This window comes from Oryza brachyantha, chromosome 4 (assembly GCF_000231095.2).
Source record: "Oryza brachyantha chromosome 4, ObraRS2, whole genome shotgun sequence".
Classification (NCBI taxonomy): Eukaryota; Viridiplantae; Streptophyta; class Magnoliopsida; order Poales; family Poaceae; genus Oryza; species Oryza brachyantha.
Genome location: NC_023166.2, coordinates 16,725,239 through 16,736,488, shown reverse-complemented (window position 1 = coordinate 16,736,488; position 11,250 = coordinate 16,725,239). Strand labels below are relative to the sequence as shown.

The 11,250-nt window shown below is 43.4% G+C and overlaps 1 protein-coding gene across 1 annotated transcript; it reads right to left on the bottom strand.

Annotated features, from left to right (window-relative positions):
* Positions 1-8,949: 8,949 nt before the first annotated feature.
* LOC102707113 (xyloglucan galactosyltransferase XLT2) lies at positions 8,950-10,994 on the bottom strand. Its single transcript, XM_006652608.3, has one exon. It carries the CDS (start codon positions 10,558-10,560, stop codon positions 9,136-9,138), a length of 1,425 nt encoding a protein of 474 aa, XP_006652671.2. The 5' UTR covers positions 10,561-10,994; the 3' UTR covers positions 8,950-9,135.
* Positions 10,995-11,250: the final 256 nt, after the last annotated feature.

Here is an 11,250-nt window from a genome sequence, read left to right as displayed (position 1 = left end):
TGTCCGGGGACCAAAGCCAAATTTTCACAAGCACTTGCACTTGTACAGGTCTGAAGTTTGGACGGCCAAATTTGTGCTCATAACTTTACATATATGATATTACTACTAAAACATTTCAGAGTACAAAACTTGAAACGCATACGCACCGTACAGCACTACAGTCTACTACAGCGTGATCAACGCGACAGTAACTTCCCCTGGGCCCTGGCTGCGCATCATGTGACCCTGCACCGAGCCTGACGACGCGGGCCCATCCTTTGCCTTTTTCTCGTGTACGTCATTACTGCTCGTATCGCGCGCGGGCCCACCTCGTGGACGAAGGTTTGCAGGGAATGACGCCATGACGGTCGGTGCCATGGTGGTCTTCCCCTGCCAAATCCGGAGCTGGGCCATGCCTGAAATGCATGATGCAGTGATGCCCTGCCTGCCTGCGCGGCGCGTCGTTTGCACGCTTCTTGGCTGGATTGCAATGGCTGCATCCTGCTTTTCGGAAGTTCGCGTCCCCCTTTCGCTTAACTCCAGGATAAAGCGGCTACGGCCCCGGTCATCTTCCTCTCTCCGCGATAAACGACTGGCACTACTAGTAGTATGGTAGTATGCCAAACAGCCGCAGCCCGCAGGCCGCAGCATGTTGTATACCGCTGTGTCGCAGGGCATGACTTTGTATTTCGCGTTCGGTAAATATAGTCAGAACTCAAAAAAATTGAAATTAATAGTTAAAAATATAAAAATATCCTGCTGATAATCGTGTAATTCTTGAATGAAGATTTTTTTTAAAAGCGTGAATCAATCAAAAGAGGTCACATAGCGATTTGAGGTAAGATAAATTAAAAAAATAATTAAACAACATACTGCGTGATAAAGATCTATCATCGTGGTGATTATCTTCATGATAATCGCTCTTGCCATCACAGTTTTATCATCATATCACACGATTAGCATGTTGTTCTCATTGAAAATCAAATCATCTATTGCAAACTATCACGATTATTATAGAAAATTGCACGATAGTTGTGTCAAATTGCACACCATCCCTTCTAGAACCATGGTGATTTTGTTTAAAAAGTTAGATTTAAATTCACACGTTTTAAGATAATTATCGTGATTATTATCAATAACCGTGATACTGCCGTGCAGTGATTTCAGATCCTACCCAATAAACGAATGCATGGGTCGTATCACAACTCACTAAAAAACAATCGCATCCTTCTCGGTGGGTTCGTCTATGCCTTTCGTACAACTGAAAGTTAGAAAGAGGAGGTTTTTAACTTTTTATCACTGTTTACGGAAAAAGTTTAATTCCTCTCCCAACCTCTATGTAAAGAGGAGTAATAAATTTATTATCATTTGGTGAGTAAGAGTGGCAAAAAAAAAATCCGAGCCCAGGCAAACGGTCAATGAGCGAGAGGGTCCTACAGCTACACGGTCACTTGGCCCTTGGGGGGTTGTTTGTAATTTCGGAAAAGGTGAACTGTGGAGCGTGGAGCGTGCAGTTGTGGACGGTGCTTACTGAAGCGACTGCTGTGGCCTGTCACCTGTGTGTGTCTGTGGCGTACTGGAGGTGGGGTTCACTAGCCCTTCGGTTGAGGTACGTGGTTGCGTTTGATTTTCCAGCGGAGTGTCTTAGATTTATAAGTTAAAATTCAAATTTTTAATCTTAAATTTTTAAAGTAGATTTTAGAGAATTTTTATTGCAGTATATTGTTCGGTCTTAGCTTTTAAATAACGAAAAAACTTATATCTATGTTTTATAGAAAAAATCAAAATATTTGCCCTGACGTCCCAGAACATGAAAGTAAAATCAGGACAGTTCTTTTCCTTGAATAATTTACCCAGATTTTCTTATTTTTACGTATATGTTTCCTAAATTATTAAATGATGTATATTTTGTGAAAAATTTATACAGAAAAGTTCAGTTTAAAGATCATATCAATCCACTTTTAAATATTTTATAGCTAATAATTAATTAATTATATACCAAGTTATTGTCATGTTATTCGCACCGGTAGCCCGTAGCCTAACCCACCAAAGAACACGGTCTCCATCTAATTGCATTTCTTATGCCGTGTGAACGTGTCGTCATCAGGTAACAAGTATTTAAGGCTTAAAAACTGCATATTCAACAATGCTTCTAAGATTTCTAGGGCCATGAACAATCCACCGACCTTAGTGGGTAGCTCTGGGTGATTGTTCGGCGTTTCATGAAAAAATTAAAATGATATATTTATGTATAAAAAATAATTTATGAATAAAATTTTTATATATGTTTTAGTAATCTAAAAGCTAAAGCTGAAAAAATATACTTCGGTGAGAAGACCTAAATTAAACTTGAGATTTAAGATTAAAAATTTAAATTTTAGCTTATAAGCATAAGCAAAAAATGAATTCACTTCTAGCTCATCACATCGGTGCAATAGGTCAATCTCTCTCATGCCATTGTACAACCATGTGTATCTGCACATGCGCCTGGTCAGGCAACGCCACTCATGATCTCCTTCTTGTCTCTCGCCACTTACCGTCATACCAGCCACGATCCTCTTCTTGTAACATCCCAGCCCAAGGCTTAATAGGATTTGATAGATATTCATACCAACAAGTTGCAACTTCTTTTCTGGAAGCTTATCTCGAGAGAACTCCAAGGTCTTGGGATGGGTGACCGACCGGGAAGTCATTTCTCGGATGCGCATGAGTGAGGACAAAGTGCGCAGAAAAGACATGAGTGTTGGAATGGGTGACCAACCGGGAAGTCATTTCTCGGGTGCGCATGAGTGAGGACAAAGTGCGCAGAAAAGACATGAGTGTTTGAGTGTTGGGATGGGTGACCGACAAAGTGCGCAGAAAAGATATGAGTGTTGGTAGTGAGGACAAAGTGCGCAGAAAAGACATGAGTGTTGGGATGGGTGACCGACCGGGAAGTCATTTCTCGGGTGCGCATGAGTGAGCACAAAGTAGACATGTGTGTTGGTTGTGTGAGGGAAGTCTTGATGTCCTAGAGCACAGGCCCGACCTAGGGGGGTTCCTAGGGTTGGGGTGTGACACTTCTTGTCTCTCACCACTTACCGTTGTACCACACAGATCAAAGGCTATGCACAGTGCTCCAACGTGGCATGGAGCTTTAGCCCGCCATGTTAGAGGATGCTTTCCAGACATCCATGGACTGTTCCCCCCGGCCCCCGCAGAGGAGCACGCACCTTGCAGAAGGAACGACGGCTTTGTCAGATTTGCATCAAAAAGTAGGAGCGGGAAGAAAAAGGCGCCCGAAATGCTTGCCAGATTTGCGTCTATCGATCTGCCGCCGCCGATGTCGGGCTCGGTCTGCCGCCTGCCGGCTCGGTCCGCCGTCGAGCGCTGGGAGATAGAGAGGAGAGCTTCGGCTGCCGTCGAGAGGATGAGGGACGGAGAGAGATAGAGGAGAGAGCGACGGTAAAGCATGAAATAAAAAAAGAATCTAGTCCCACTTAAAACTCTACCTAAAACTATTTGCACTGTGGGAATAGTTTCCTTTGTGTAGCTTCATCCTATTTAGAAGATGAAGATCCTTGTTTAGGCTCTATACATTGTTCATGCCCGAAGAGAGAGAGGAAGAAAAGAAGCATGGCAAGGGATAAGAGAGGCCTACCGTCACACTGCATGGAGCTCATAGGGGTCATTGCCTCGTCGATGTGGCTCAAAGCAACGTCTACGAGAAACGAGGAGGTGGATTGGCAGCTGCTACTTGATTTTCCGGCCCATTTTAGAGAAGGGAGAGACGCCGGAGTTAGCAGGTCCATCATCTATCCTTGTGACCTCTTTTGAGGTCACTATTGGATGGAGCTTGTGTCGAAGTTGCAACCTCTAGGCTGTCATTGTTCAACTTTTTCAGAAAAAAGTTAAATGACATTTTTGCAATGAAAAATTATTTGAAAATAAAATTTTTATATGAGTGTTCTTGGCTATCTAAAAACAAAGACTAGAAAGTAAACTATGATAAAAGTACTTTAATCAATTATAAATTTAAGATTAAAATTTTAAATTTAACTCGTAAGTATAAGTAGAAACGAAAAATATGACTGGCTTCGCTTGACAGCCACCTGTGCCTCGCCACTAGGCCACCTCTTGGCTACGTTACCGCTGTGCCTCCGATGTGAGTCGAGGAGAAAAGAGAAATTTACTTTTAACCTCATGTATGTATCGTATAATTTTATGTATATGTAAATATAGTTATATAGATGAAAATGAAACTGGGATTGATGTATAAATGAAAGAGACTAGAATGCAAAATATTTGTGGGCTCCACCAAAATCAACATGTATTGTAGAGATAATGAATCGATTCTTATATTGTGTGTACTTAAGATCACGTCAATTAAACAGCTTAAGATCACGTCAATTAAACGGCTTATATTGTGTGTGCCCATATACATGTTCCACGTGGAATAGATATACTAAATACCATTCTCCATTTCTTCAGTAGAAAATATGAGCAATAGAGGTGATATTACAGGCCCCAGGACTATTTCTATTTGTCGGCTGCGTTAAGCCAGGACTATTGCCTAGTGGAGTGGGAACAAAGCGTTGTCTGCCATGTGCGAACAGTGTCCTTCACAAGCCATTTTACACGCTTGGGACTGAAAATGCTGTGTGTCGTAAGGCTACCAAAACAATCACGGACTCGGGGATAATGTGTCTCGGTCATAAAGCTTACGGGAGTACTACAGGCATGTTCGGTAGAAGGAGGTACGAGGGTTGCCAGATCAGTATATAATTAATTAATAATAAATTATAAAAGTATAAAAAAATTAATTTGATTTTAATGTAACTTTTTTATAAATTTTTTTTATAAAAATACACCGTTTAACAACTCGGAATGCATGCGCGTGAAAAACGAGAGAATATAGATAACTTAACTTAGGATGACGAACGGGGCGTAACCTCCTTTTCGTTATAGAGTATCATCTCTGTCTTTTTATCTTGAGTTATGCTTAGAAGGTGAAATTTAAATTATAAAACATAGATCTAAGTTAATATGTGGTTTTTTTTATCATATTTAAGTTTTTGAGCCGTTATTTTTATATAAGTTAAGAACGAGGTGTAAAAGTTTTATCCATAAATTATTTTGTTATCGTCAATAAGTCGTTTCTTTTATACTTCATTTTAACAATCATGTCGTATATCTTATATCCATATCACATAGTAAAAAATAAAGTATTTTAGCGACAAAGGTAGTATAGAGCCAGATCAACAATATAATTTTTCGGTGCTCTTTATTAATACTATTATTCTACAATTAATTTGTGAGTTTTGTCATATGTAGAAATTTTATTCTATTATCAATATTCAATTCGGTAGTATAAATAGAGGTGATGCATTATGTCAGAAAAAAAACCAGTCAATACTCGATATTTACTACTTCATAACTTGTCCCGTCCTCAACTCGGCCTGTTTAATTTCCCTCTCTCCACTAGAAGCCGACTTGGCGCAGTTATCTTACTAACTGTGGTTATCCCGTAATGGTTTCGGGTCATAACAACAATACTACTCTAATAGTACTAGCTTCCTACTATAGCCTCCATTATAAAATAAGATTATTTTTGCCTATTATAGCTTATCCTATAATAAGTTTATTTCTTTGCAATTATTATATTAGAGTTTGTGAAAGTATATGGATAAATATATTAGGAATATATAACCTAAAGGATAATTATATTGGGATTTGATAAATTGATGAGCATTGTAATTTTTGATTTTTTATTACCATATAGTGTAATAAATAAAAGATAAAGCTATTTTGGGACGAAAAGAGTAATGAACGAACTAGCTCTAAAAATGCACGGTTGTTCCCTAGAGACTGACTGCTGTACGACTTGTTACTGAACACTCGTTATACGACACTTGATCGCACTGTATTGCGCGATCTGCAACTGCGAATATGTGAAACGACCACTTGATCTACTCGTGATGAATCTCTGAACACTGGTGCAGCGTGCGATGATGGGGACGCAGAAAGGAGCCAACATGCACCAGACGGCAATGGATTGACGACGAGATATCTCGAGCAAAGGCAGGGAGCTGCTTTCGATGGTGCGTGAGGAGCGAGAGAGAGATCATTGCAGGCTCAGAAAGCTGTGCTAGCCTGCTTGGTAGTGCTAGCGCAGCTCGGGAATGAACTGCCTTTCTGCAGAGTGCAGACGGTTCATTCCTTCCTTGGAGCTGCCTCATCCGAGATTCGCAGCAGCGAAAAAAAAACGACGAGACCCTCTACCTGAGTAACGCAACGCTGCAACTGCTCAATTGTCTGGGTAAAAATCGTTGGTGCATGATGATTTTGCTGCTGTGGTTCAATCTTCGTCCATGCAAAGATGGGAGATTGGAAGGGAAACGATTTTCACGTCTGAATTGAACCAATGAACCTCCAAGTTACTCGATCTCGGACTACAGTGCTTCGAAAGCCCGATCGATAATGCAAAAGTGTTCATCGGTAGGAAAAGGCCTGGTAGGGTCTAGCCAGGATAGATCACTCTTTTCATGTTCTTTGTGTTAAAGTAGAAAAAGAGAGTAGGAACTTTAGGCCCAGCAAGCGGGGCATGATTTAGTTTACTGAAGCCCATTACAGAGTGGGTATTCAAACGGGCCGAAATAATCCTGAAATAGTACGACGTTCAAAACTTTTGAGTACCATGAAGAAGAAATACGGAGTACTAGGAGCCCTGAACTAATGAACTCATAATAGCTTCTGAGTGTTTTATCAGTAAGTGCTCAATTTTGTGTTCAACATACCTTTAAACAAATCCGAGGTATGGAAATTGGATAGTTAGGAAATGAAGACCAGCACTTTCTTAAAAACTGAAGAGTGCTACATTCGTTATAAAATATAAACATTTCTAAGCTATTTAACAAGAATTAAGGTTGATATAAAAAAACTAGAGCCCCCCTTAAAAATGAGGAATGGTTGTATAGCAAGTGAGGATAAGATGAAAGGAGATGAAAGGAATTTTGAATATAAAGTGGTTGATTAGACAAGTAGTACTATAGCGCTAACGATTATATTTTCGTATAAGACTCAAATACTAGAAATGATTACATTTTAAAATGAAGAAATAACTTATTTACAATGGGTAGGGATGAGCATTCAATTATTTCGGTTTGGTTAGTTTGGTCACAGGGGAGTTTTGGTTATCAGTTAGTTAGGAGCAAATTAGTTTAGGAATAGCCAGAACTAAGCAACTCAGCTTCAGTTTCGGTAATGATCAAAATTGACAGATTGAGATTGTAACAGAAAATATTGGAATTGAAAAAAATGATAATACCCTCATCTTTTATGTAATGCCACATCACATATATAACTTCAATCATAGCATTATAGTTGCATAATTTGATGGGCATTGTAGGCTACTAGATTTTATTGTACCGCTGTTCATATTAGTCATTTTTTGGTTATTTCATTAATCGACAGCTATAACTGAATTAACTGAATTATTTTGATTAGTCTCGGCTGATGAGCGAAAATATCGATTACAATCAATTTATTTTTTTTAAACATGACCATGTTCATTTTGTTGCCCAAACTAGGCCCATGGTTAGGGTAGACAGTAAAAACTTAAAATTAGATGTGACAGTTCTAGTACTAGTATTACGGATCTAGATACACCAGACATGATACTCACTTGTTACTATAAATCTGATTATGTTTAATTTTAGGTTGGTTTATTTTAAGATGGATGTAGTATATTTTAACAACTGTGGGAGACCTCGGTAGAAACACCGTAGAACACATCGCCACCTCAGTAGAAACACCGTAGAACACATCGGCAAGATTCCAACAGCAGTCGAGAAGTACAAAAATTATGGTCAAATGACTCCCACTTGGCCACTGCACTCGTCCGCGCTCATCAATTTACCGCTTTGTTTGCATTTGGCGCCAGGCTGCCCCGCAACAAGATGCTGTGCGACTGTGCTTCGTGGAACCAGCAAACGTAGATCTGAATCATCTGATCGAACCAACCGACCCCTTCCAAAGGATCGTAAAACACAGAAAAAACATAACAATGACCGTTTGATTGGATCACAGGAAAAACACATAAAAAGAGATATAAAGACTCTCAGGGCCTCTTCGTTTCAAATGATTTTTACAGAAAAACTAGCGGAATTAAACTGTTTTCTCTGAAATTTCTGTAAAATTCATGTGAAACGAAGAGACTCTTAAAGGATTTTTTCCACGAGGTTTTACCTCTCGTTAATTTTCCTCCAAAACTTGTATAGGAAGAGATATTCCATAGGAATTTCATAAGATTTCATAAGGGTTCATTTTTTTATTCAAAGGACTTTGTAGGAAAAATTTCTATAAAAACGAAATCCTCTGAAATTTCTATGAATTTCATTTGAATCAAAAGGGCCTAAATTTCCTCAAAAGGAAGATTCATTCCTCTGATTCAAAGGAATGAATCATATAGAATGTGGACTTTGTAGAAAAAATTTCTATAAAAATAAAAATCTCTAAAATTCTTATGAATTTTCTTTAAATCAAAAGGGGGCCTAAATACTCCATACATATCAATGGTCAACTTTGGCCATGTTTAATTTCCAAAAATTTTCACCCAAAAACATCACATCGAATTTTTGGACCTTTAAATAGAGTATTAAATATAGATAAGACGAAAAACTAATTGTACAGTTATGTGAGAAATCGTGAGACGAATCTTTTAAGCCTAATCAGTACGTGATTAGCCATAGGTGTTATAGTAACCCACACGCTAATGATAGATTAATTAGGCTTAAAAGATTCGTCTCGCGGTTTTCAGGTCAGCCGTGAAATTCGTCTTTTTCATTCGTGTCCAAAAATCACTTACAATGTCCGATCAAACGTCTGATGTGACACCGTGCAAATCCGTGCAAAGAATCTACTGATGCGTGCAGGCGTGCAGCCCGTCAAGCTGTTTTACAAACTCCAATGTGCACCATGTTACAAGTATTCGAAATGCACAAATTCATACACTCGATTATGTTAATCACCGTATCGTAATTCACACCTACTCTCTGATACAAAGTAATAATACTACAAGTGGTAGTGATTCTTTCTCCTTTTATTTTCTCTTTTAAAAAGGAACAAAAATATGTGTAAAAAAGAATGATCAATTTGATCCATTCCGGTAACTAGATTTTACAGTCTCCAACTCCGGCGCTGCTCGGCCACTCGCCGCAGCATGCCGTCGATCATGACGTCCACGGCGTCCTTCATGCCGTCGCCGAGCCCCTCCTTGCCTGCAGCGGAGTAGACCAGATTCGGTATCATCTCCACCACGCGCTTCCTCATCTGCTGCACCTTCGCTTCTGGAATGGCGCCCAGAACGCCACGAATGCTGACATTGCGGGCGCGCAGCTCGTCGCGGTCGATGAACACCGACCACTCGCCCTCGTGATCGTTGCCCACCGGCACGTACCACCCGTACTGCCGGTACGCGCTCCGCCGCCAGAAAAGCACTGGCACGGCGCCGGCAACCATGCAGTCGAACAGCGACCGCCGCGTGAAGCTGTCCCCGCGCGGCTGCAGGCAGAAGCGCGCGCCGAGGAACAGCTGCATGACGAGCTCGTTTTGCTTGATGCACTTGCCCTCCCCGCAGTCCAGCGCGCCGCACCCTTCCCCGGCCGCCTGGCACTCCTCGAGAAGCAGCGCGCGGAAATCCCCCTTGATGGCTGAGCGCGGGGCCCCGGCGAAGGCGAAGAGCGTGGGGCGCGGGCGGGACAGGGCGTACTGCTGCCACGCGCGCACGCCGGCGGCGGTGCGCGGGTGGAAGCTGGTTGGGTAGGGGATGCCGACGTCCATGGCGTCCCAGGGGTCACGCTCGATGACGAGGCGGGTGGTGTTGGCCAACCCGGGCATGAGGAGAAAGCTTCCGCCCCACCCCCCATCCGGCGAGCGGCGGAAGTCCCAGGTGATGCGGCCGAGCGCGATGAAGTGATCCCAGCCATGGGACCGCTTGTAGTACGGCTGCGCGTGGAGCCAGGACAGCAGCGCCACGCAGTCCCTGTCGCGGTCGGCGTCGGTGGCGTTGGCCGCCCACAGGTGGCGCCCGACGGCCAGTCCCGCGTAGAACGGCACGAAGAACGCCGTAGCGCGCCCCGGATCGGCGGTGCGGCACCGGTGCGAGAGCAGGCGGCGGTGGACGATGTGCTCGAGCGCGAACTGGTCGGAGGAGTACCACGACCCAACCAGCTCGGCCGGCAGCAGGAACTCCGACAGGTTGGCCCCCTTCGCGGGGAACCCGAGCCCGTCGTTGGCGAGGTACGGACACAACGAGTACTGCGGCGCGAGCTTGTCGCACATGGAGAGCAGATCCTCGTTGAAGACGGGCGGGAGGTCGTAGACGTACACTAACCCGCCCGCGCAGCCGGAGTCGTCGCCCCCACGGCCCGGCGACTCCGGCACGTGAGCGACGGCGCTACCGGGGGCGCCTGGGGACGGCGCCCCGCGGAAGGCGAGGAAGACGAGCAGCTGGAGGGCGAAGAAGGCAACGAGGAGGATCACGGCGAGGCGCGGGCGGCGGGCGGCGGGGTTCGCCGGGTCGGGACGATACATCGCGGCCATGGAAGAGAGACTCTTCAAGCTCAGAGCGTGGGGGGGATCGTGCGATGATGGCCTCGGGGGCGATTTGAGGCAAAGCTTGCAGCAGCCGGCGGGACCACGGGGGAGAGAACGTGGGGAGCAGCAAGGCGGGGAAGGCGAGGGGAACAGCGAGTTGGGGAAGAGGGAGATCGTGGTAGGGGACGGAGGAGGAGATTTTTGCCGTAGAAAAATAAGTGCAGATATGGGAACGGAGTGCGTGCGCCCTCGTGTGTTTCGGTCGCGGGGGTGGGTTGCTCTGTTCGGGCGATGCGAATGTGTGCTGATTTGCTTGCTGCAAGTTGCACAGCACGGGACGGGAGGAGATGAGGTGACTTCAGGCAGACTCCAGCAGCGGCAACTGCCGACGGTTAAACTGTGGCTCGTCACAGTTGGAAACTAGACATGCCTAGTTTGCGAACTAGAAAACGGACAAACGGAAGGCTGAGGATGCCGTGCATGTTGTTCTTTTTCTGGTACCACCTTTATCGTTAAAAGACATAACCCTTCGTATTGTTTATCTCATAATAAAAACTTTATAAATCTTTGGCCGGCGCTTTCGCCGACCCAGCGAAAAAAAATAATAATAAAAACTTTAGCTAATTATTAGTGTATCGAAGTTTTAATATTATATTGAAGTTTGAAAATTTATAAACTACTCTAGTTTTTATAACT

Excerpts from the sequence above, each read along its gene's own strand:
- LOC102707113 (XM_006652608.3), bottom strand. The coding sequence starts at position 10,560 with ATGGCCGCGATGTATCGTCCCGACCCGGCGAACCCCGCCGCCCGCCGC.